Source organism: Talaromyces rugulosus, chromosome I, assembly GCF_013368755.1.
Source record: "Talaromyces rugulosus chromosome I, complete sequence".
In the NCBI taxonomy this organism is placed as follows: domain Eukaryota; kingdom Fungi; phylum Ascomycota; class Eurotiomycetes; order Eurotiales; family Trichocomaceae; genus Talaromyces; species Talaromyces rugulosus.
Window position 1 is genome coordinate 2,179,223 of NC_049561.1, and position 25,184 is coordinate 2,204,406.

General features: G+C 47.6%; 9 protein-coding genes and 1 non-coding gene across 10 annotated transcripts; 7 read left to right on the top strand and 3 right to left on the bottom strand.

Annotated features, from left to right (window-relative positions):
* Window positions 1–212: 212 nt before the first annotated feature.
* TRUGW13939_00739 (uncharacterized protein) lies at window positions 213–1,715 on the top strand (the record flags this gene model as incomplete). The annotated part of the gene is made up of 2 exons (XM_035483946.1): window positions 213–441; window positions 523–1,715. The coding sequence occupies 2 exons, from the start codon at window positions 213–215 to the stop codon at window positions 1,713–1,715; spliced, it is 1,422 nt and encodes a 473-aa protein (XP_035339839.1).
* A 719-nt stretch (window positions 1,716–2,434) lies between these two features.
* On the top strand, window positions 2,435–7,687 carry TRUGW13939_00740 (uncharacterized protein; the record flags this gene model as incomplete). The annotated part of the gene is made up of 3 exons (XM_035483947.1): window positions 2,435–5,332; window positions 5,380–5,652; window positions 5,714–7,687. 3 exons carry the CDS (start codon window positions 2,435–2,437, stop codon window positions 7,685–7,687), a joined length of 5,145 nt encoding a protein of 1,714 aa, XP_035339840.1.
* A 916-nt stretch (window positions 7,688–8,603) lies between these two features.
* Window positions 8,604–9,697, top strand: TRUGW13939_00741 (uncharacterized protein; the record flags this gene model as incomplete). The annotated part of the gene is made up of 3 exons (XM_035483948.1): window positions 8,604–8,849; window positions 8,933–9,262; window positions 9,320–9,697. The coding sequence occupies 3 exons, from the start codon at window positions 8,604–8,606 to the stop codon at window positions 9,695–9,697; spliced, it is 954 nt and encodes a 317-aa protein (XP_035339841.1).
* A 2,155-nt stretch (window positions 9,698–11,852) lies between these two features.
* TRUGW13939_00742 (uncharacterized protein) lies at window positions 11,853–12,479 on the top strand (the record flags this gene model as incomplete). The annotated part of the gene is made up of 1 exon (XM_035483949.1): window positions 11,853–12,479. One exon carries the CDS (start codon window positions 11,853–11,855, stop codon window positions 12,477–12,479), a length of 627 nt encoding a protein of 208 aa, XP_035339842.1.
* Window positions 12,480–12,995: 516 nt separating this feature from the next.
* TRUGW13939_00743 lies at window positions 12,996–13,087 on the top strand. Its single transcript has one exon. It is a non-coding gene; the product is annotated as a tRNA-Gly (tRNA).
* Window positions 13,088–13,473: 386 nt separating this feature from the next.
* Window positions 13,474–15,416, top strand: TRUGW13939_00744 (uncharacterized protein; the record flags this gene model as incomplete). Its single annotated transcript, XM_035483950.1, has 3 exons — window positions 13,474–14,159; window positions 14,217–14,463; window positions 14,517–15,416. 3 exons carry the CDS (start codon window positions 13,474–13,476, stop codon window positions 15,414–15,416), a joined length of 1,833 nt encoding a protein of 610 aa, XP_035339843.1.
* Window positions 15,417–15,758: 342 nt separating this feature from the next.
* On the bottom strand, window positions 15,759–16,267 carry TRUGW13939_00745 (uncharacterized protein; the record flags this gene model as incomplete). Its single annotated transcript, XM_035483951.1, has 2 exons — window positions 15,759–15,872; window positions 15,947–16,267. 2 exons carry the CDS (start codon window positions 16,265–16,267, stop codon window positions 15,759–15,761), a joined length of 435 nt encoding a protein of 144 aa, XP_035339844.1.
* Window positions 16,268–16,692: 425 nt separating this feature from the next.
* On the bottom strand, window positions 16,693–18,343 carry TRUGW13939_00746 (uncharacterized protein; the record flags this gene model as incomplete). The annotated part of the gene is made up of 2 exons (XM_035483952.1): window positions 16,693–17,803; window positions 17,910–18,343. 2 exons carry the CDS (start codon window positions 18,341–18,343, stop codon window positions 16,693–16,695), a joined length of 1,545 nt encoding a protein of 514 aa, XP_035339845.1.
* A 378-nt stretch (window positions 18,344–18,721) lies between these two features.
* Window positions 18,722–20,452, top strand: TRUGW13939_00747 (uncharacterized protein; the record flags this gene model as incomplete). Its single annotated transcript, XM_035483953.1, has 6 exons — window positions 18,722–18,743; window positions 18,804–18,913; window positions 18,970–19,033; window positions 19,085–19,177; window positions 19,232–19,283; window positions 19,339–20,452. The coding sequence occupies 6 exons, from the start codon at window positions 18,722–18,724 to the stop codon at window positions 20,450–20,452; spliced, it is 1,455 nt and encodes a 484-aa protein (XP_035339846.1).
* A 398-nt stretch (window positions 20,453–20,850) lies between these two features.
* Window positions 20,851–25,003, bottom strand: TRUGW13939_00748 (uncharacterized protein; the record flags this gene model as incomplete). The annotated part of the gene is made up of 2 exons (XM_035483954.1): window positions 20,851–21,403; window positions 21,462–25,003. 2 exons carry the CDS (start codon window positions 25,001–25,003, stop codon window positions 20,851–20,853), a joined length of 4,095 nt encoding a protein of 1,364 aa, XP_035339847.1.
* Between the last annotated feature and the right edge of the window lie 181 nt (window positions 25,004–25,184).

The window sequence follows — 25,184 nt, forward strand, 5'->3', positions numbered from 1 at the left end:
GAAAATTGAGCTCGCCTCCATGTCGTATTCTAATTAGAAATGATTGGTTTATGACGATTGTGACTTTAATGTTTTTGCCAACATTGATAATCCGCGAAGTGAAGCCAGTCATATATTTCGCGGGCAACGAGACTACTTCATGTTTTTCCCACCCAGCTTCATCTCTCGAAAACAGATACTCATACCCTCAAATTTTCCTTTAAACCTCAAATATGAAGCTTATTGCTGTTGCTACTGCAATCATCGCCACAGCAAATTCTTTGGCGACTGGTAACGAAACATGTTGCTTTACCTTGACTGCCTCCGGTGGGCAATCGGGACCTGTGGGACAGATAGATGATGGTCAGACTCGTATTGGAAATGGTACACAGCCAGGCCAGTTTTGTGTCAACTCTTCCGGTGCCATAGTAGATGGGAAAGGCCGTGGTTGCTTTCTAACGCGTATGTTTGTTTCCCTTTCCTTCCTCCTACTACACTCTCCCTTTTATGTTTGCGAAATTTGCTGATGCTTATTTTCTTCAGCACCAACGTCTCAGTTGCAGTGTGACGAAGGAGCTTCTCCTCAACCTGGTTTTTCGGTTGATTCCAGCGGCCGACTACATCATAATGGATCTACCGAATTCATAGCATGTCTGTCCAGTCAAGGCGATCAATTGAATATTTATACCAATCCTGCCCCGCAGGATGTCAATGGCTGTCAAAATGTCTCCTTCGAGGCAAACAACTGTCATTCAACGGGTCCTTCTGCCAGTGCTCCTGGTGCTATTCCTACTTCTCCTACGAATACAGCAGCTCCTCCGCCCGGCCCTGGTCCTACTTCTCCGGGTGCTCCAAGTGGCCCTGGCTCTGGTCCTGGTCCTGGTCCTCATCCCGGTCCTGGCCCTAGTGCGCCTGGCAGCCCAGGAGGTCCAAATCCAGGTCCTGAGCCAGGTCCAGGAGGCGGGCCCCATCCGGGCCCTCCGGGAGGCCCAAGTCCACCAAGTAACTCCAGTATTCCAGCTCCTCTGAGCAATTCTTATCCCCCCGAAGGTTCGCATCCTGCCGGTTCTAGTGCGCCAGGTGGTCCTAGCGGTACGGGAACCCCAGCACCGGGAGCCCTGGGAGCACCTCCACCAAATAAACCTGAGCCTCCTACTGCCAGTGAGCCAGGGCCCTCTCATCCAAGTGGTACATCCCATCCAGAATCACCGGGTGGCCCAGGAACTTCTCCCACAGGACCTGGCACTCCGCCTTCAAATCCTTCCGGGGCAGGCTGCCCAACTGATCTTACCCCCGGGAATTATGAATTCCCTCACCTGATCATACCAATCGATAGCTCTTCGCCATCTAAAATCCCTGGAACCTCATTCAACGGTACTATTGACTCAAAAATCTCGTCAATTTTCAATTTCGATATTCCTCCCTCACTTTCCGGCAAACGCTGCTCTCTTGTTTTCCTTTTCCCTACAAAGGACAAACTGATTACTTCCTCATATTCTTTCAGTGGTGATGGTGCGATTGATTTTGCTCAGCTTCAGTCGCCCGCTACTTTGCAGACCTCTGCAAGCAACGCTCCAGCAGTGAGGACAAATCTTGGAGTCACCACAGTGTCTCCTGGGCATTCCTATACAATCACGACCTTTTCTTGTCCAGCTGGAGAGACTATTGCATATGAAATGAAGAATGCCGGAACCACTGACCTCGAATGGTTTGAGGACTTTAATCCCGCTGCCTAGGTTCACGCCTCTTGTGGTCGTTTGTATATATATACTAACTCATAAACAGAATTGGTCTCTTTATAACGACTTGTTAAAACTTTTTAAATGTTTGGTCCAGCTAATATCAATTCACTCAGCAGCACTTAAGGGACTAAGTAAACGGCATTATGTTTTAATAGGTAAGGTGGACATAAACGATTAGGTCGTGTATATACATTAAATTTCAGAACATAAAGTTTCATCCGTCTCAAGCTTATCATATCCACGATCGTTTGTAGATATCGTTTCCAGTCATGAAGTGTTCAAATAAACTACGTCGCGTAGGTACTATCGAGGCCGACGATCTATCATCAAGAGCTTCAAGAAAGAAAAATTCATTGAAATTCCCCAAAAGAGAAATTATAGGGCTTGAAATGCGGCGGCCTGAAATACGAGGCACAGATGTCTTGGCGTGGAATACAATAATACGGTAATACCATGACAGCTGGAACGCGCGACTCATCCACTTTACGCGCAGCCAAATCGCGAGCTCCTGCCTCCGCGACTTCGCGTTCGTTCAGCACTGCCTGCCAACAACCTCACTGGTCCTCAACCACAACTAAAGGACTGTTCCACGGGGAGGATTTAACATGGGCAGTGTCTATTCGGGCTGATTTTTCTACACCTACACAGCAATGCCCGGTGCTGTCGGATTCTCTTCTTCCTAGCGTTTGTCTTTTTTTCCTCCCACCGCAATCATGAGCGAAATCCTGACCGCTCGTCCGCCAACTCCTCCGCGAACATTTTTCAAGCGAGATGCAGATCATTTACAGGATCGACTGAATGTGCCCGATACCCCCTCCGCCGCTGATTCGAACATCTTGAGGTCGAGCAAGAAGGTCAACTTCTCCCCAATCACGAGCTACATCAAGCCGGCAACAGCCTCGGGTTTGACCCCCGTGTCCAATACCGCGATTCGTTCGATCCCTCCTTCCAATGAATGCAAACCGGTCAAGTCGATTCTCAAAATGACGAATGGTCCAACTCCAACGGAAGAAAACGAGCCCCAGCCTTTCGCTGTTCTACTGGAATCGGCAATACAACAACTGGCCGGAGAGTCTATAAGCTCCCGAGTGGACGCTTACATACACCTCCTGGGATCAACAAAAACTTATGACAGTGTTCCCGAGCAGAGCGCCATGGTCTCGAAAGTAGGGCTACTGGCCCAATTCATCCAACGTGATGTCGGTAGGGATTTCGGCAAGGGAGAAGTGTTGGAGATGAATTTGGTCACAAATGCGATGAAGTTTGCGATCTACCTCGTATGGAGCGAGGCGCTTTCTACCTATCTTCCTGATGACTTCAAGATCTTTATCGTTGATCATTCTTTAAGCGCCCTACAAGATAGCAAGGTTCCCAAGACCGTGCTCATTCACTACACAAACCTTCTATACAACCAGAATTTCCCGCCGAAGATAATGACGAATTCACGGATTACTCGAATCCTAGCTGCTTTGAGTAATCTTGCGGATCGTGTGAAAGGCAACGGGGTTATCTCGCAACGATTAGGAGTATACACACGCTTGCTTGGCCAGGACAAGGCTGCTATGGCCTCGCAAGCATCATTATGGGTCGAGAATCTCATTTCCGGTCTTCTCCACCCAATCAAGGATGTCAGGTCAAAGGCCTTGGTTCTTGGTAATCAAGTCTCTGTCATACTTGGCCCGAACTTGAATATTTCGAAAACCATTCTAGACATATTCAACAAGGAACTGCCTAAGGGCCAAAAGCTCGTGTCAGAAATTTGTGAGAGGATGTCACGCATGATGTCCTCGGTTGATAGCGGAGAGCATGTACCACAGATTTGGAGCATTATCATCCTACTCCTGAGAAGTAAGCGATTCGTTATGGAAGAGTGGACATATTTCAAGGATTGGGTCCTTGTTTTGCAAAAGTGTTTCAACTGCAGTGAACCTCGAATCAAGATTCAGGCTATTCTTGGATGGAATCGATTCGTCTATGTCATCACTTGCAACGACTCGACCAGTCGTAGCATGATGAAGATGCTCACGAGACCAATTGTATCGCAGTTTGAGCGCAAGAAAACCGAAAAACCAGGGAGCACCGTCAATCGGGCGGTACTATCAAGCTATTACAATCTCATCTACTATGCATTCCGTCCGTCAGCTTCGTATGAGCATACCGACTTCATTTGGGAGGAATATATACACCAACCGCTAGCCAAAATTTTCACTACCAGCTCTCAGCTGAGCGATTCCGCCTGCAAAGCACTGGCATCCCTCCTATGGAGCTCTCAACCTAAAGTGTGGACGGAAAACAAGATCAACGAGCCATTGAAGATGGAGCCAGAAAATATATTTCCTATCGATTGCAAATGGACCAGATCACGCATTGGTTTAGTGCTTAAAACATTCGAAGCCCTCTTTCCAACCTCAACTTGGGCACCTGAGAACGATCCGGTTTCAGACATCGCGGTTGCGTGGGCTAATCTCTGCAAATCACTTGCAGAAGCATCAAGCAAGGAGATAAAGGCGTCAACAGGACTCACGCAAGCAATTGCAAGTATTCTTGATCTTTTTCAGCGCCTTCGACATGGAGCTCCTGCTTCATTGAACGCAGAAACAAGCGACAAGTTCTTGGAAAGACTCTCCTTTCTTTCAACAACGCTCATAACGGCGATTGGGCCATCACCATTTACTGAAAAGCTGCTTCTTAAGACAGCCCAAGAGACGTATCAGGCTGCAAATACACCAACACACCATCGCACACCCAGCGATTCCAACCTCGACACCCCTTTCATGCACATTCTGCGCATTCTCAGCTCGTTTGGCGAAGACTCAGATCTGAGAGATCTGAAGACTAGTCTTTTTGACAGCCTTCTAGAAGTCGCTTGCAGAGGCCGACAGTCCAGAGGATCTCGTCTAGAGTTTTTAGAAAAATGCACCCTGCTACGGCTGCGCGATAGCGACACCGACCTAAAGCTGGTTGGTTCAATCTGGGTGGCAGCAGCAAAGTTGACGATAAATTGTCTCACTTCCTTCCCAATGGAGACTCCCCGAGATAGAGACGGTACTGTTACCCGTGACTACGACAATGTAACAAAGATACTTGCCCGTGGATTACAGTTTGGAACGACATTTCAGACATGGGACTCATTGCTTGACGCATGTATACGCGTGGTTCGGACAGAAAGAGGAGAACGTAGCATAGCGTCCCTCATTATCGAGCCTTTGGCGACTGAATCCCTGCAACTGACTCGGAAATTATCGTTTTGGCCACTAAAAGCCCTTACCACCCAAGCCTTATCATTATCCTATTACCAGAAAGGTGAAACCCGAGCATCCGTGACTGGCCTGGGCCAAGGGCCCACTGTGCCCAACCATCCTTTCTTTCCTGAAAACCTTTTGGAGCTTATTATTAAAGTTACAGCGGAAGCTTACGAACAATTCAATGTCGATGAAAACATTGCAACCGCAGAGGTTATGGAATCTCTGACAGCTTTATTGGGCAGCGGCACTGCGCAATTTCGCTTCAAGCTCTTAGACAAGCTTCAAGCTCCATTGTCATTATGGCTACAGGACACTGCTCGCTGCCTGACCTCTGAAAATGGCACGAGCAACAGGTTACTGACTGCAGTGAGTTTAGATGTCAAATTTTCGTGACTAGATGCTAACTAGATTAGTGTCGAACGCTCTCGTGGGCAGTAGCAAACATCTTACAGACAGCTGTACCGCATGATGCCGAATCGCTCCGTACGTTTGAAGCCATCGTCTCCGCTGGTCTCGAGTCGGTGCACAAATCAACAGCAAATCGCTTCATTGAAACATGGAACACAAGCTTTGGATTACAGGCTTCTGTTACTTATCCTCCTGCTGTTCAGTTGGCTCTTGAAAAACTTGACCCTTTCGTGGAGCTACAGCTACCTTGTCCTTTACCAAGCAAGGATAATTCGAAGGTATATATTAATGTTTACCCTGGATTATCAGGGCACAGTTTGGAAATTAACATGATTACAGAGCTATGGAATTCCAGATTTGGTAGAGTCTCAGGACACTGACAGTAGCTTTGACTCTGCTCAAGACCTTATCACAAAGGACTTGAAAAACAGGTTCCGCAGAAAACAACGTCCTGCCACTTTTAGCTCTTCTCCAATTACGCAGCTACTGGAAAAGAATGCAGAGACTGCACAACCAGCGCGTGCCGATATGACTCCAAGACGGCGGCTTCGTCACGATAATTCTCAAATCCAATTTGTCCCAGTAGAGTCATCTCCTCTGCCATCGGATATTGAAAGCCAGCTGCTTACAGAGCGTCAAAAGGAGGTCAAGGAACGACAACGCGGAAGCAATGCTATGTTCCTCGAAGATCTGCCGTCTTCCTCTCCTGCTCTACCTAGTCCGACAAAGGACACTGGTGTTCTGACTCCAGTCAAGTTGTCCGATTTACGAGACACTGAGCTTGGCTCGGATGATCTATTGACGCCTACACTGGCTGCGAACTTGCAAGAAAATGACGATGATTTCCCGGGTTCCTCCCCAACTCCTAGCGCGAAGGACAGGTCCATCCAATCACAAAAGGTTTCATCTTTTCCATTAGGTGTCTCGCAGACAGAGATTGCTCCTCCCTCCGAAATTCAGTCACGTTCACCTCGTCGGCCGGCAGTGAGAAGAAAGTCTTCTCTTCGCCGATCGGAATCTTACACTTCGGATGCCGACAATCGTGTTGAAAACGGTAGTGGCAGGCGAAGAAGTACCAGACGCTCAGTTACCAGATCGTCGGGCCCCACTACAGAAGAAACGCCTGTACAAGAAGCCTCGCCCAAGCAGTTAAATAAGTCATCAGACAGCAACAGCAAGGCTCTACCAGAACCAGAAGACGCGCCTTTAGACGAGATCCCTGACACCTACAAGGACGAGTTTGAACAACAACTTGCTTCTCAGCTTGGACAAGATCTGGAACTGGCAGTAGACTTTCAGGACATAGAATATTCTCAACCCAGCAACACTGCAGACTTGCCACCCGCACCAGTCACCAGGAAGAGAAAGCGAGACACCATAACTGATGCTGAACACTCCCCAGTTTCAGACCGCGGAAAACGACGATCTCTCAGAAGTTCCCAGAGTGCTCCTACCGAGGATAATTTTAATACAGTATCCAAGGAAAATAATACAACTGCCGGGACAACAACTCGTCGCTCAGGGCTTTCGGCAAAGGACGTTGTAACACCGCAATCGTCTCCAACAAAGGGTGTCAGCACACCAGATCCAGTTGCTGGTAACAGGACAAATACTGGGTCCAGGAGGAGACGCAGGCGTCTGGATGACAATTATGTCCCTGAAATTCCATCTTCTCCCCCTCAGGCTGAGTCACATTCATTGAAAAGGCGAAGATCCCAACGACTTAGTGGAATCCTCAGCTCGCCAGTTACTAAATCAGACTCGATGCCAACAACGCCAAGGAAACAGCAAAAACATGCTCAATCGTCGCCTGTCAACCCAGGTACCTCGACACCATCTTCAAGATCGTTGCGAAGGAGGACTCGCCTGTCTGAGGTTGCTGCTACACCTGATGCGAACGAGTCCACAGAGGATGCTACGAATGATTTAGAGCCAGAGCCGACAGAGCCGACTTTGCCTTTGGAGATACCGGACCAGGAGACTAAAATTCTTACGAGTGACGAGCCATCTCCACAAGAATTTGTCCAGAGCAAAGATGACGATGTTGCCATGAGCATGGAAGATCCCAATAGCAGTGTTCCAGCGTTGACAGAAGAAGCCCACAAGCAAACTGGGGAATATGTTTCTCATGAGGTTCAGACGGATACCGTGGTGGATAATGAGGGCGAAACTCAAGGAAGTGGTATTGTCAGCTCTCTTCGCCAAGTCCTCAGTAATATCAAGAGTGCTTCCTTTGGTCGAGGTGTCCTGAGGGAGATTGATGACCTGATGTTTGACATCCGGGTCGAAGCAGTGAAAAGAAGCCAAGCCTAACTAAACCTTGGGCATTTATTTTCGTTTTTTTTATGTTTTACCTCGCCTTTTTGGGATTGACGTGCATAGCGAAGGCGTACTTTATAGGACAAGCCCATTTGCAGGCTTCACTATTATATTCAAGAAATAAATATACTGGTTGCTATTCCATTGAATGTTTGAAGAGTTGGTAGTAACAAACTTGCATTCACGTATACACCACATGCAAGTAGTGCATAATTCTCCAGAACACTATTCATACAAAGAGGCAACCGGGGACAAGAGTACATATTATAAATTAGAAAAGACGATTGACAAGAGCGAACATTTTTTCGCATGGTAAGAATACCCTGCACATAAAATGGTCTCTTATACAGGGATCGGCAATACTAAATCACCTATTGATATAATTATTGATAATTATTAATTTAGTGATAAAAATTAAATTAATACAAACCTCGCAAATTGTATCATAAGAAAATGGGAACTTGTTTGGTTTGTATAGTATCACATAAGCTCACCAGACGTAAAGGGCTTTATTCTGGGTAATAAGCAATGCATAACATTTGAATAATAATGCATAATAATGCGACAAGTAATAATGATGACGAAAGCCCCCTGATGGAGATAGATTCCGCCTGTTGGGTATCGTTGCTAGTATGTTACCCCTCATGCAATCTTGTTACAGGTCAAGCTGATTAGTTAGCTAGTTTGCATGTCAACGAATGACTGGCTGCATCAAGTGCCCCTCCAACTGTAAACAACCCAACTGCGCGCTAAGGTCTTCTCCTCAAGTGCTCGACGTGCTGCAATTGCCTTTTTCTTTCTCCTTTCTGTTCTCTTTCTTTAAGTTCATCCGAACGATTCCGCGATAAGATAAAAATCATCATTAGACGACGTCAGCGCGGGGCAGCAGCAGCAGCAACAACAAACAACAATGGATCGCAGCAACAAACCATCCTCGATTGGCGTCGGAGCCTCGATTCCTCAGCCAAGTGTCAATGTCAATGAAAGTACTGTCGAAGCAATCCTTCCCACGGGAGAGTCTGTTTCAGTGCATCTGTATGGAGCTACCGTCACTTCGTGGAAGCTCGCCACCGGAGAAGAGCAGCTTTTCGTCAGCTCCAAGGCGATCTTGGATGGATCTAAAGCTATCCGTGGGGGTATCCCAGTTGTATTCCCGGTGAGTTTCTTCTTCTTTTCTTGAAAAACATTCTCGGCCATGCGATTCTGTTTTCACTTTGCTAAACGTAACGCTATTCCTAGGTATTCGGTCCCCCGCCGCCGAACCATGCGACTTCCAACCTGCCCCAGCACGGATTCGCTCGATCTCAGACCTGGGAGTTTCTCGGAAAATCGTCCTCCGAATCACTTGGGTCCAAGGGTGCCAAAGCAGACTCTGCAGTGAAGCTAGACTTTGGACTGTCTTCGAGCATCATCACCGAGGATGCTCGCAAAGCGTGGCCATATGAATTTGGACTCGTCTACAGCGTCATCCTTAGTTCCGAGAGTTTAGAAACATCTCTACATGTGCAGAACAAAGGATCTCAGCCGTTTGATTTCCATGTGCTGCTGCACAATTATTTCAAAGTTCCGGTGAGTTGATTAATCCCCAACCAATCGAGAAACCACAATGACTAACACATCAATTAGGACGTCTCCAAAATCAGAGTCAAGAACCTCCAGAACAAGACCTATACAGACAAGGTGGATAACAAGCAGGAAAAACAGGAAACTTCTGACGCGATAGCCATCACTGGCGAGACTGATCGTGTCTATGTGGATGTTGACCCCACTGCTCCGGTCAGCGTTGTAGAGGACGACAAAACCCTCTTTTCAATCACACGTGAAGGCCTCAACACCGTCACAGTTTGGAATCCCTGGACGGAAAAGGCCAAGGGCATGAGTGACTTTGGCGACGAGGAGTACAAGGGTATGGTTTGCGTGGAGCCTGGCGCAGTCAAGAGCTGGCAGGTTCTGGAGGGAGGCGATACTTGGGAGGGAAGCCAGACAATCCGTCCCAGACTGTAAATAAAATAGCATAATAACTGCGAGACATGTATCGTAGAGTCGAGGATCGTTAGGTGACCGGTGCGTCGTAGCATGGCTACAAAAATACAAATAGCCCTGCTATGCCAAATTATATTAAACTAAAAGACAAGACTTGGAGTTTCGAATTTCCAATACAATTATTTGACAGCAACCGTCCAATAGAGGAAATTTGGGGTTCCCGGATACCATCAAAACACCCCGGACGTCAAAATATAAAGACCAAAATTATCAATGGCGGGAAAGGGGGTTTCTTGAACACCAAAAGCCTGGTGGTAGAAACATTTTGAAATAGGGAGACATTTAATACCTGTCTCTGTGGGTAAAAGACGTGGTAAATACGGTTATTGTCCAAAAAATGTTAATTAATAAGTGATATATTATAATCCGTATCTGTAGCTACAAAATATATCAAAATTTAGAGACGTCTCGATTTTGAAGACATTTCCAAGAGGTGTAAAATGGTTTTTTGGTCTTTTTTTGACGTGTTCCCACACGCTCCTTCCTAAATAGGAGTAGTTTAAACACGTACACGGTTTACCTTTATATATATCCCAACACTGTCGACAGTAAGTCGGTGGAATCAGGTCACCTGACCGCGCTTCTCCTGAAGAAGCACCGCTTGTGCACAAAAGAATTTCCCCCCTAGATAGCTTCAAGTCTTCTAAATAATTCAATAACAATATATGTTCCTATTCTGAAGCTTTATACAACCTCTGGCTTGTCGTGTTCGACAAACACCACCCTCTTATATATGTATATATATATAACCAGGCTTCGCACCAACGTCAACCACCCCCAAAAGGCCTGATGTCACTAACTAATCAGTGCGCGCGGAGGCCTCGCTGCAGCTTCTTGAGTACGCTGTCAACCCCCCTATATGGCCTCGCCAATCGACTTGCAGGCTTCGCTGCAGGCCACTAGTTAACCCTGCAAGCTTCTTGCAAACTTCCTCAGTACGTTGTAACCCCCCTTGAGACGTATCCTGGTGGTGTTTTGACGGTATCCGAATTTCCTCTATTGAACAAGGCAGTGGGCCATACCCAGTGCAGCAAACTACATCTCATCCAGATGGTCAAGCAGACCATAAATTTGCTGTAAGTTCAGATAGCTTCATTAGTCCGCTTCAATTGACTAACGACTTTAAGTTAAAAACAAATTCGGATGTTTTCAGCCACTCAGACAAGCTCTTTGATGCGGTATTGAAAGGAGTTCTTGTTGAACTTGCCGAATATTCCCAATCAACCAAATACTAGCCAAACAATGGATGTAGGTTTTGCTGATATTCTTCGGACATAACAACCAGATGAGCTGTTCAACAAACTAAATCCGGGAATTACACCTCAGACGAAAATGGTTTTCGAAACTATATTCGCATCACCGTCAATGGGATCCAACGCCATCCACTTGTTTGATGAGATTTTACAAATCTTATCAATTGATTCTTGTACTAGGCCAAGGGTCTACGGTATCTTCGCCCAATCCGAAAAGCCAAGGCCAGCATGCTATATTGGGTATACAAAGAATCTTCAAGATCAGAAAGCGCAGCATATCTTTCATTTTAACGACAAAAATGAGAAGCATTCGACGTCAACATATGTCGTGTATCGATGCTTGCGGAAAAACTTCACTGATAAAAATCAACTACAATTCAAAACCCTAGCACCTTATTCGGAAATGCCCAAAAAGTACCTTCATTCTCTGGAAGGTATCTTTACTATTTCTTTTCGTCGTGTTACTATACGTGCACAGAAGATATTCATATACTAAAAAAACCGGACACCAGAGCATATATTAATCAATAGTATCCATAAACGCCTCAAGATACCATCACTGCTCTGGGGGCTAAATATGGTTTGGCCCCTCAGCCAAACATGTCCTCACCCGCTGCGATCAGTACCAGCACCATATGCTAATCCAACATGTGTTTGTTCGCTCCTTCTTCCTTCTTCCTTCTTCATTTTTCTTTCTTCCTTCCTTCCAATCCCAGCGACTCAAGGTAAGTTGACTTTTCCCATGCCCTCCATCCTCTCTCCATCCTCTCACCATTCTCCATTCTGCTTTTCACGTCTGCTTTCAACCATACCGTTGTTATCATCCATCATCTCATAACCAGCATCCCGCAACTAATAGCAATATGGCAGCCAAACCACATCACACAGTTGCAAAGCTGAGACGCGAGTATGCCAAGCTCGGTTTGCCTAACTCCGGAAAAAGAGCCGACCTCGTGAGACGTCTACAAGATTGTCGGATTTCTGCTACAGCACCCACACCTGCAGATTCATCCTCTTCAGACGAAGATTTCATTGGTTGTTGGGTCGCTACAACCATATTATCTCATGTTTCAGATGCGATTGAAATGGCACGCCAAAAGCTCATAGATGCAGCACAGAATGACACTCTTCAAGAGGAAACCTTACGCAACGACGACAGGGTCATCACTAATCGCCGCGGAGGGTTCTTATCCCGTATGAGAGAGGATCTTGATGACGTTTGTAACAAGCTAGCCATCTTAGACGAGAAACTTGAGGCCACAACTGCAAGGCTGACCGCCTTAACTGCAGACCACACCGTGAAGACCGAGGCCCTTTTCGCGAAGACAGACGAACTCGAGCGCACCGCTGTCGGATTCCGAGACTTCCGGAACAAATTTATCGGTACATACAAACGCGATATTCTACAAGATTATAATGATGAAAATATCAACTGTTTTAATGATGGCGATGTCAATTCTAATGACACTACCCTGGTGACTAGGAGTTAGGTCTGTGAAAAGTGTTCATCTATAAACACCGATGTATGGGCACACTTTAGGGGGTAGGCTTGTAGAAAGTATCCCTAGCCTCACTCTATAGTATATGACTCCCTGAGAATAATTCAAGAAGAATAAAAAAAAAGGCAAAATGAAAAAAAAAAAATTGATTTGGTGTTGCAGTGGTTTCCCACTGCATTGGCCCTTCGGAAGGGTGGTTTCCCCGGCCTCCGGGAACCATATCGGAGAGGCTCTGAGGTTTCTTTTTTAGTAGACATGCGAGCAGATTAGAGATTGAGACAGTGAATTGAATTGGAATTGCATCGATTGCCTGAATTTTCATATGCACCCTTATCTGCTGCAAGCGAGTACCGGTTCGACAAACACCCTGCCGCTGCTCACACTGGCCCATTCCACGGGGCGGTCATACTTTGCACCACAGTGTTTAAAAAATTAACTGCAAAAACTAATTGCATGATATATCTAGCCACTATACGGTGGCAAAAGTAGAGTTGTCTCTACTTAAAAGCTCCGATGGTCTAGCGGTTATGATGCGGTCTTCCCATGCAATGAAATGCATTAAACAGACCGCGACCCGGGTCCGACTCCCGGTCGGAGCAGCATCTTTTTTTACTTCTCTCTTTCTCTCTTTCTCCTTTTCTATGACTATAATGGTTTATGTTCAGTAGATGTTTGTTTGTTTTTGCCAAGCTTTTGTGCTGTTGTCCAGATATATCGGGTTGTGATTGAAAGGTCGGTTAAGTCGGCATGTACCTTTTCGGCCTAGTTTACAACTAAACGAATGGCGTCACCGCTCGAAATTTCGTTCAATTGCGAGGCACTGAAAGCAAATATTAATAGCAGTGGAATAAACCGACTGATGACACACGAGATCCCAGGAATCCATATACTAAACTTCGTACATACTTTTTGGTGCCGTGTTGCCAGCATAGTCGGCGATAGTTCCCCGCAATACAGTACCGGTTGTACGAGATTGTAACTGTGGATGACGCCCAGTCGGGATCTTGATCCGCATCAAGATTGCGTACCAGACCATGTAGGAGAAGACACAGCTGCTCACGAACAAGATGCTCTGGTTCAAGCCAACCTGGAGACGCACCATGACCGTTCCATAGCCCAGGCACGGCCGGACAGGCCGACTTTATCAGTTACTGTCCCAGATGGCCTTGTCACCCGACGTTTTTCTCTCACTGAAGAGGATGAAATCCATACAGAGGGGCCGCCGTCTGATGCGGCCGCAGAAGAAAAACCACAGCCGGTTTCATGGAGCCAGCTGCCTCAAAAGGGCCAGCTGATGATTCTCGTCTTGGCTCGTCTATCCGAGCCATTGACTCAGACTTCGTTACAGGCCTACCTGTTTTACCAGCTCAAGTCATTCAACCCTTCCCTGCCGGACTCGACTATTTCTTCGCAGGCTGGTATCATTCAAGGAAGCTTCACTGCTGCTCAATTCTTGACTGCTGTATGGTGGGGGCGTTTGGCCGATGCCTCCTGGATGGGCAGGAAGCGAGTGCTTTTGATCGGCCTGAGTGGAACCCTCATGTCTTGTATTGGCTTTGGCTTCTCCAGAACATTTGCCTCGGCTATCGCATTCCGTATCCTGGGTGGGTTTATGAATAGCAACGTGGGTGTTATGAGAACAATGATATCGGAGATTATCGAGGAGAAAAAGTAGGTCCACGTACCTTTTTATTTGTTCTAACTGTAGGCTGATAGAGTATATTCTAGATATCAATCCCGGGCTTTCCTTCTCCTCCCAATGTGTTTCAATGTCGGAGTCATCATTGGGCCCAGTTTAGGAGGTTTCTTAGCAGATCCAGCTGGCAGCTTTCCAGGCGTCTTCGGGCCTGGCTCTGTCTTTGGCGGAAAAGATGGCGTCTGGTGGATGCAACATTGGCCATATGCTTTACCCAACCTCGTCAGCGCGGTGTTTATTTCCATGTCTTTGGCTGCCGTGTTTCTGGGATTGGAAGAGGTTTGTTTAGTTCCCCATTCTCGTCACAGCGAGCCCAGCTGATTATTGTGTAGACCCACGAAATAGCCAGGTTCCGACCTGACTGGGGCCGTCACCTGGGCAAAACCCTTGCCAGATTGTTTAGAAATAGCTCGGAACCCAGGTATAGTAGACTAAACGATGATCCTGATGAGGTGAACTCGGTCGATTGGGAACACAGTGTGCCGCCAAGTCCAGTATCTACTCGACAAGCCCCTGCAACCCTGGTGCGCAAGAATTCTCCTTGGAAGCAAATATTTTCCAGAAATGTTGTCCTCACGCTCCTGACACACTTCCTCCTCGCCATGCACACAAGCGCCTTCAATTCCATGACATTTGTTTTCCTGCCGACACCGCGCGCCCCGGAAGACAGCCACAAGGGGTGGTTTCATTTCAACGGCGGCATGGGTCTTTCTCCCTCCCAAGTCGGTATCGCCACCTCGGTCATTGGAATAATAGGGCTACCTCTCCAACTCTTTGTGTACCCACGAGTCCAATTCCGTCTCGGCACGTTACGGTCCTTCCGTACTTTCTTGCCACTTTCACCATTAGCCTACGCGCTCATGCCTTTTCTTGTCTTGATTCCTCGGACATCGCTATTTGTTTGGCCCTCGTTTACGTTTGTGGTAGCCCTGCAGGTCATTTCACGAACATTTGTCTTGCCAGCGGGAATCATCCTTGTGAATAACAGCGTGACTGATCCGTCTGTTCTCGGCACTATTCACGGGATTGCTCAGAGTACTTCTAGTGGGGCCCGGACATTGGGTCCGTTTCTCGGTGGATTAGGCCTGGGTTTTGGGTTGTCGAACAATATTGTCGGTGCTGTGTGGTGGGCATTGGCTGTAGAAGCCATGTTGGGCTGGGTTGTCAGTTGGACGATCTATGAAGGCAAGGGTATAGACAGAAAGAAGAAGCCTGCTAGAGGGCATTCGTGAATTGAGGCTTTTCGTTCAGATATACTAAAATTGTTCGCGTTCTAGACTATATAATGACCAGATATGAATTAAGATGATGTTTATTACGCTACATCGAGTGGTATATGAATCCAGTTTAGTAGTGAAATAGGCCATTTTATATTCAAAATTTACATCAAGGAAAAGATCCATCCATATCGTCATGATTCATTAATCATCTAACACCTCAACAACACAAAGTCTAAGACTGTTTGTTGCCTTCGGGCCATTGATACACAGCGTTCAAGGAACAATTGTACACACAGTCAAAATATCCGTTTCTATTATTTCCGTTTTTTTGGGAAGATTTCCTTCAGCGGTGTATCATGCTGCTGCTGCTGCAGGTGTAATAAATGCGCGAAGTGCCTGTTTGACATCCCCATCGTGCAATTTCAGCAACTCGGTAGCTTTGTTTTTGGTAAGATCAAGCTCGTCAACCTTGAAAGATGCAAACATATCAGCCTAAAATATTCTCCCGATAACACAAAAAAGGAGGGAAAAAAAGCACTCACAAGTAATGTAACATCCTCCGCTGCAATCTTGACAGCCTTCTTCTTTACCACCTCCTCCTTTTGTCCCGCCGTCCCGGTACTGGGAGTAGCAGTAGCAGTCGTCTTGTTGGCACCCCCGCCGGCAGCAATTTCCAGCCGACTCATTGCCTTTCCAAGGGCCTCTTGTGCGGCAGCAGAAGAAAGCTTGCTACCGGCATCGTCTCCCTGGGAGATTTCATTGTTGTTGAGCGACGAAAGAGCAGCTGCGGCTTTGCGGTCTTCGGCATTGGCGGGTAGACGCTGGTCGTCGCCGTCGCCGGCGGAAGGTATTGGCTCGGCCATAGGGGGACGGATGGATATAGCTGTAAAAGTTTAGGAGCCGCTGGTTATAATATTGAAAAATGGAGACACAGGGGACGAGGAGTTGGAGGTTTGGAGCTCTCCGCAGTTTAAGCTGGTTGCCAAGGCTTCAACCCCCCGCATGCCTTGGGGCCTTAATTTGGCGGCATCCACATATTTAGAGCTATAAACTTATAGAGTGCCAGGAATGATAATCATACTAACTTTCGTCTGGTTTAAAAGCAATGACTACATAAAAGGTATGGTATGCATTTTTATGTAAAGATAGCTAACGTGTGGTTGGTATACACACATAAAGGCTTACATATCCATGTAATATCGTACAAGCTTAGTATGTAACACCACATCAGTTCACATACATGTATACAGACTCAATATAATAATATTTCTCAAGAGCATCAGAATAATTAATCTTCGGTCCAATCTTCTTCGTCGCTTTCCAGCAAAAGTTCTTCATTGTACGGAGGATCGACAACTACGCTCGCGACGAATTCTTTAATACCGGTGACTTTCTGTAAATTCGGTAGTTTTGCATCCTTTTCGGCTAAGAAACGGGTGATGGATTCATCAAAATCCAGTCGCACTCCTTCACGATATCCTCGAAGACAAAGCGATTCCAAACTGGGTGGCAAGGCATCCGCTAGCACGACTTGATCGAATGGTATGATCTTGGTAGGGTCGTCCGTGTCCATGCTCTGCGAGCCCCTGGCTAAGTAGAAAAAGACCGAAACACCAATACTAAGATGTGTCAAGGATGAAAAGTCGCTGAGTGAGCCGCTTCGACCCCAAAGTTCTTCCAACCCCACGACTTCCTCATCGTCCCAGTCTCGTTCGTCTTCCTCGTGGGGGATTGTCTCAATATCAAAGGGTATCTCCTGCATATCTATATAGGTACAATCACTATCCGTGTTAATATCTAATACTTCTAGTGTTGTTTTGTGCCCGAGAATCGCTTTCAAGAAAGTCCGAGGGTTGAAGGACGAAGTCCAAGCACGATTCGGCTTGAGAAGATGGTCGGTGCTGTAGTGAAATTCTTTCAGCGTTTTGCATGAGTTAATCAAATACATAAGACACATCGTGTGTACATTAGAATGTTCGATCCAAATCCGACTTATATTTGACGACGACGGTGGAGTAAAGCCGAAGCCATTTTCATACAGACGGTCAAATTTAACTCTTTCTATCGAGAGCAGCTTACAAAAGTATCGAAGCATGCCAAAGTCAATTGTTTCATGAGGCCACCTCGGACCCCAATTGGTAAAAGTGTCGTTGAGTTCCACTGACTGTAAATACTGCAGCCAGGGCTTCTCCTGTGGATTGTAATTTGTGTCCATCAAAAGCCGTTCCAGCGGGAATTGTGGTAATTCTCCCATTGTAAAAGATGAGCCGGGAAGCCCAGCAAATTTATAATAAGCCATGCTCGTAGTCATGGATTCCATGTATGGAGACACCGAGATCAGCAACGCGGCGAGTGCCTGTGCAACCCAGACAGCTGGCAAGTTTTCCCGAGAAGCAGGCCTAAATAATATCGAATAAGCTTATTACTTTGACCTTTTTCTGAGAGAGAGAGAGAGAGAGAGAGAGAGATAGTAAATCTGACGAACTGAAAAGAAAATAGACTAACATATAAGACGATTCAAATTTATATGGCTGTAAAACCATGTTGAGTATATTTTCCCCGGATTTTCCTGCGAACCCGGCCTTTTCGATAGCTGCTCGCAGCTTCTCCAAATCCCCATCCTCGAGATGTCTCAGGTCCTTGTTTTGGACTCGATAGTCACAGTACGACGCTGGCGGTCGGTCAAGCTCCAGATGGCGAACCAAGTGGCCCAGCTGCGGCCGGCGCAAGATGGCTAGCAAGAGATCAAAGCCTCTTTCAAAGTCACTGTTTGACTTCAATCGAATCCAGCGGTACTCTCGCCGTAGTAGCATTTCCTGTGTCAACAGAATGTAAACCGTACGGCAGCTCCTCGAGAATGCGGCCAGGTCTTTGTTGGATCGGACCTCGTTGACGATGTGAAGTAGAATCTCCGCGGGTAATTGTGGGAGCCGTGTCATTTCGTAAATATATATATATATATATATACATTCAACTTTATTGTATCGTTTAATACAATTGTTGTTGAAGTCTCGGTGAATTTATTTCAATATTTCCAAAACGGGCTAGCTTGGTTTAATGCCCCGCAACTTCCCACCTTCCAAGAGCGACGGCTATCGACGGCTATTCGTCAATGACTCAACTTTGAAAATTCACATAAATCTCAAGAACAACAGCCTGCCGATATATTCCTCTTCAATTGGGTCAGACGCATAGTTTATTATCGAGCAGTGCGTGACAGCTACACTCCGAAGTGCGTTCATCTGACGTATTCGTCCTACGCTCTACATCCCAGGTACCAGTTGTTGGGATCATCAGCTCAATAAAACACTTCCATAATGGCGGACTGGAGTCCAACATGTATGTGCCAGCTAGATATACCTAGTTCGGCCTTATTTCTCTAACTTTCCCAATTCACAGCCTGGACGTCGAAGCCAATCAAGCAAGATGTGACCTATGATGACCCCGCAGAAGTAGAGGCAGCGCTGTCCAAGCTCCGAAAACTCCCACCTCTGGTGACTCCGCATGAAGTAAGGCTGAGCCAAATGCTGGCTACTGCCATACATGCTGATTAGGGATTTCTCAGATTGTGGACTTGAAGAAGAGACTACGAAATGTCGCGCTCGGGAAAGCTTTTGTTTTGCAGGGTGGTAAGCATTGTGAACTGATCTTGAAGTATGAAATACTGAAACCCCGTCTAGGCGACTGCGCTGAGCTCTTCGACTACTGTAATCAAGACATGATAGAGGCAAAAGTTAAGCTCCTTTTGCAAATGAGTTTGATTCTGATCTGGGGTACCTCCAAATTCTAATCTATATCGAGATGTTCCCTCTGACGTCCACTGCTAGGAGCCAACAAACCGGTCGTCCGGATTGCTCGTATAGCAGGCCAATTCGCCAAGTAAGTGTCCATTCAACGATCATCAATTCTCAATTCCTAACAGATAGTTCGACAGACCTCGATCCAGCCCCAACGAAACCATCAATGGCACCACCATGCCATCCTTCCGCGGCGACAACATCAACGGCTTCGACGCAACCCCCGAGGCTCGCAAACCAGACCCATCACGCCTTGTATCTGCGTACTTCCACTCTGCCGCAACACTAAACTACCTACGCGCATCGTTGACTTCTGGAATCGCCGATCTGCGTACCCCTCTCGACTGGGGCTTGGGTCATATCATCACGCCTTCAATAAAACAAAAATACACCAAAATCGTCAACGCGGTGACCGACGCGCTGCGCTTCATGCACACCATCGGCGGCCTGGATCAAGACCGCGGCGTACAGACGGCCGAGATATTCACGAGCCATGAAGGTCTCTCGCTCGAATACGAACAGAGCTTCACCCGTCTTCTGCGCCACCCTCCCGGCGCTCTGCCCTCCTTGCCAGAGCAGCACCAAAAGGAGCAGGCATTACATCGGCGAGGATCCTCTGCCCCGACACCAAAGGGATACTACGACACATCCGCGCATTTCCTCTGGATCGGCGACCGAACCCGACAAGTCAACGGCGCACACGTCGAATTCTTCCGCGGCCTCAGCAACCCCATCGGCATAAAAATCGGACCTAGCATGACCAACACGGAGCTCGTCGAGCTACTAGACACAGTCAACCCAGCAAAAGAAATCGGCAAAGTAATCCTAATCTCACGGTACGGCGCAGACAAAATCGCAGATTTCCTACCGGGTCATATTGGCGCGGTGCAGGCGTCGGGTCATGTACCCGTATGGCAGTGCGATCCGATGCATGGCAACACGCAATCAACCCCCTCAGGCGTGAAGACACGGCATTTCACTAATATCCTATCCGAACTCAAACAAGCGCTGGAAATCCATCGAGCGGCGGGCAGTTTTCTGGGCGGGATGCATTTGGAGCTCACTGGTGAAGCGGTTACGGAATGTGTGGGCGGCGCTGCAGGGTTAACTGAGGAAGGGCTTTCAGAGCGCTATGAGACTTTTTGTGATCCGAGGCTGAATGAGAAGCAGGCTTTGGAGTTGGCGTTTTTGGTTGCTGGGTTTTATAGGGAGGAGGAAGAGGAAGAGACGATTGATCCTGATATCATTTGATATTGGAAAATTAAATTTGCGTCACCATGTTTGAGAGAAAGGACACAATCAAAAAGCAATATTATATCATTCTGAAACAATAAAAGTACACAAGTATTACAAACGAAAGAGCTAGATCGAGCCAAGCACATCTAGTAAAGAGGGGTATCAGGATGGGATATAGAAACAAAAACATAAACAAAAGCAACAGCAAAATTCCAAGTCACCTCCTGTCTACCCCGGGGTATTATTTGATTTATAGTGTATTCACACAACCACCCGCAAAAAATAAAGCAAAAGCACAAGCAAAAACAAAAGTCAGAACTCCAAAAGGGGAATATTTGCACAATTCAAAGTAGCCGGCAATGGCTGGATGAGCGAATTGGACGAGCGAATGAATAGTCAAAAACGAAACTTGACTAATATTGAGATAGTGGACTCTCATGTCTGGGCTTAAATGCCAAGCTCTTGCGACGCGCTGCCTCGAGCTTTGCGCGTAAATCTCTGTTCCCTCTCGGAGCCTGCGACTCGCTGCTGCTCACGGAGAACAAGCCCTGATTTGTCTGTTTTGGCGGGCATGTCTGCTGAACGAGGCGAGAAGGCTGGGACAAAAAGTACGGTGTTGCAGGCGACATCGCCGAAAAGTCAAAGTTGAAGGCATACGAGCTATCACCACCACCAGGGGTGGGTGTTTTGGGTGCCTCGGGGATTTTGTTGAGGAATGACTCGCCTGCTGCAGGCGGAGGTGTGCTAGGGCTAGGGCTCATGCGTTTGAAGTTTTCGACGGTACCCTCCCACTCAGTCGAACTGCGAGATGGGCGGCTGCTGGTTGATGACGATAGCAAGGAGCCGTTGACGTTTGCTAGTGCTCTAGGCTGCATGCTCTTCCTGCGCTTGGCTCCTCCGCGAGGAATGATGGTGCTGTCGACGTTATAACGAGATTCATCAAGCCACTTGTTCTCTCGTTCGCAGCTATTCAAGTCAGTTTTTGGAAAAGCCAAAAAGAAGGAAAAAAAAGGTAGTCACTTACTCAAGAACCCAGCCAACTCCGACACATTTGACCAAGTTTCTTGCTTGTCGCACTTTTTCCATGGTACGAACGCCGCCGTCCTTGTAGACGACATGGGTGATGCCTACTTTACTGGCCACTGGCTCTGTACCATCGACTGGCGACTGGCTTGAGCGTCCGTTCCAAGCCCAGGACTTGACACACTTTGCACCCATCTGCGTAAGAAGCTCAACAAAGATACCACTAGCATCCTCACCTTCAGTAGTGTGAACATCAACAAAGACAACAGCACCTTGCAGGACTTGCTCTTCGGCCTTGGAATTTGCGCGAGGAGTCTTCACAAGGCTGGCTGCAGCCACAGACGGGTCGGGTCTAGGACCTTCAATACAATGTGGCTCAATTTCGCCTAGAGGAACACGCTGTTTACGTGGTGATAGAGAAGGATGCACCCGGCTTTTGGGAACAAGCTTGACACGGTTGGGCGATGCTCGGATTGGAAGGTCCATGTCAAAGGACATGGCCCTGGCGCGCTTGCGAGGAAACTTGATAGGCGAGATATCTCCTTCTGGCTTGAGAGGTACTTTGGAGACTGTGTGGACGGTGCGGTTTGCATCGCGGATAACCCTAATTGGTGTAATCGACATTGAGGGGCGAGACTCGGCTGGTTTAGTTGGTGATGATTTGCTTTGTGCTGACTCGTTAGGAACAGCATCAGCGACCTGTTGTGAGGGCTGTTCTTCATTTTGGCCTGATTGTCTTTCGACAGTGTCCGTCTCGTTGTCATCCATGCTTGTTGAGTTTGCCAATGAGTGCCTCGCGGCGAGCGAGTGACGCATTGTCTGTATCTGGCTGTACCTATTCTTTGTTGGAGACTTGGGCTTCATTTTCAACTGACTGGGAATGACCGGAGAGAAAATGCTTCTTTGGGGTCGGTCTGTTTGGGTTTTCTCTGGGCTGCTTGCCCTCCACTGACTCAACTGAGCAGCAAGGGGACTGAAGGAGAGATCTGCAGAAGCAGAAGCAGATGGGGTTTGTGGGAGAATACTCTCACGAGTTGAAACCCGAGAGCGACGTTTCACCGGACTGGGATCGTAGACCGAACTCGTGTCTTCTTGAGCATCTCGGTAAGAAAACATCAACGAGTGCATATGCGCGGGATTTGTAGGCGGAGTCGGCGCCGAAGGAGGCACAAAGGTGGTGGGCGTTTTGTTAGGAGACTGCGGCTCGTCGATTTCATCAGGATGGACATATCGGATGGAGTTTGTAGACCTGGTGAGTGACACTGCTGGCGATGCCGGTGCCGGGATTTCCGAGATAGTCTCATCTTGGTCGTTGTCTTCGTACTCGCCGTGTATCATGACATCCTCGGCCTTATCACTTGGTGCATTGCCCTCCTGAGAATGGATCGAAAGTGTATCAATGGCAGGCTCAAGCTCGGTAGGCGAAAGTTGACGCGTTTCACTGGTCTCGGAATGAACCTCGATGTGTTCGACGCCTAGTTCTGCTTCGCTTTGTTCGGCTTTGACTTTTACCTTGTTTTCAGATTGGTCAATGTCGGGGTTAGGAGCTGCCTCATCTCCGTCCTCTTCCATGCGATCATCATCCTGGGCATGTTCAATGTTGTCGTCAATTTGGTCATTCTCGACAGGCAGGTCTTGATCAAAAACGTCCGCATCTTGGCCAACATTCATGGCTAGATATTCCTCTTGCATGTTCTCGTCGACTTCATTATCATGCAGCTGCGGCTCAGTAGACTCTTCAACATGGACCGCCTCCTCTTCTTCGAGTTCTGGCTCGGCGTTTTCTTTGTCTTCTCCATCGTGTTGAATCTCGTAGTCTGCAACTTCTTCGACTTGTTCGTTGTCATCGACGACGTACATATCTTGCTGCTCGTCCACAACCTGGACTGGCTGGTCAACAAACACGTCATCACTTTCTTCAGCTGACCGTGTTGGCTTAATTTCAAAACTGAGTTCATCGTCACTAGAATCATCAACATGCTCAGAAGATTTGTTGGTAGCATGACCATCCATGTCCACATCTTCATCTGCATTTGACAGTGCCGTTGTTACCTTTTGAAAAACGAAAGGAGACTGGATTCTCTTTGCAGGGCTTTTCAGCAAGGATAGCTTGGCATTAAACGGTGTAGATAGACCTTTTTCAGGAGAGCCCAGAAACGAAGCACCTAGATTGGCGCCCTTTTTGGGTGATACCTTTAATGGCGACAGTCTCGTAGGCGTGGCTGCTTCAGCTTGAGCAATATTTGGAGCTGCTAGCTGGCTGGCGAAGAGGGGTCCGCGTCGCGGGGTATCTTTGATAGATTCCTTGGATGCCGATGGCGGAGGTCGTCGAGCAGGACTGCCCAGGAAAGCAGCTGGGTCTCGCAGAGCCGAAGCAGGCTGGACTCCCGGAACCGAATTCTCATCATTTTCCATACGACTCGCGGGTCTTGATGGGGTTGTAGAGCCGGTAAAGTTGATCCTCTTGACGGGCGAGCTCAGTCCTGTATGTTGTGGCGCTTGATTCTTGATCGGAGAGCGAACGACCAGAGAGTAAATATTCTTCTCACTAGCAAGCTCATCTTCATCTCCCGAGCTCGCCGAAGACGAAATCTTTGCCAACTGCGTCGCCTTCTTGGGCGACAGCGGTTTTGCCGCAGGTTGAACTTTGGCAGGACGCCCTCTACCTGCGGTGGTACCCGCTGCTGTCTTGCGAACAGGCTTAGCCTTGAGACCAGCTGCAGATTTAGCCGGCTTTTTGGCGGCGGTAGTTTTAGTAGGTTTTTCTTTTTCGGATTCCTCATCTTCAGAACCAGCGAGATCGGCAAATGTAACTTTTTTCCGCACGGCGGGTTCGCCAACGGGCTTTGACTTTGCAAAGCTCGAATTCGTCGCAACGTAGATCTTTTTCCCTGCGTCTGGTTTTGTGGGTGGTCGGCCTCGGGTTTTTCTTGTTGTTGTTGTTGTTGTTGTTGTCGCTGCTGGTTCTGAATCTTTGACAGTCTTGGGACGTCCTCGCGTAGGTCTTGTCGCTGGCTCAGCTTTTGTTTTTTTACTAGTAGTAGGAGTTTTGGCCTTTGGCCGAGCTGTCTTCTTGGTCATCACTCCAAACTGAGCCAGTTCATCGTCATCATCGTCATCTTCTTCTCCTCCCTCATCTTCATCAGTGTGTTGTTCCTGCTCGCTCTGAACAGAAGCACTCCTCGCCTGCCGGCCCCTTCTAACTATCGTTGACGCAGCAGCAGCAGCAGTCTTATTATTCGGCTTCAACCCAATCTCATCATCCGTACTTTCTTCTTCTTCTTCCTCCTCTTCTTCATCAAGTCCTTTTGATACTACTACCGCCGTCTGCTTCTTTTTCTGTGCTGTAGAGGCTGTAGCGGATGTAGCGGTTTTACCGGGTTTCCTCCCCCTCTTCGCGGGTTGTTGTTCGGTTTTGGATGTCTCGGTCTGCGCGGCGTTTCGTCCACGTCCTCGTGTTGTGCGCGTCGCTGGTTGTTCGTTTGTGCTGATAGTGCTGGTGGTTGCGGCAGCTACACCAGGGATGACGGCTGCGCGCGCCATATTTGAATAGACAACACAGTGTACTCGCTGGCTGCGTTTCTCAAACTAGTGTGTATGCGTTGCGTGCGTGCCTGCGTGGTTGCTCAGGCTGACGTCCTCATCCCAGGACCAGCGTTCATTTGTATCAATTATTTGAAGAAAAACAAAAAAAAAATTAAAAAAGTGTCGACTGGTATCGTCG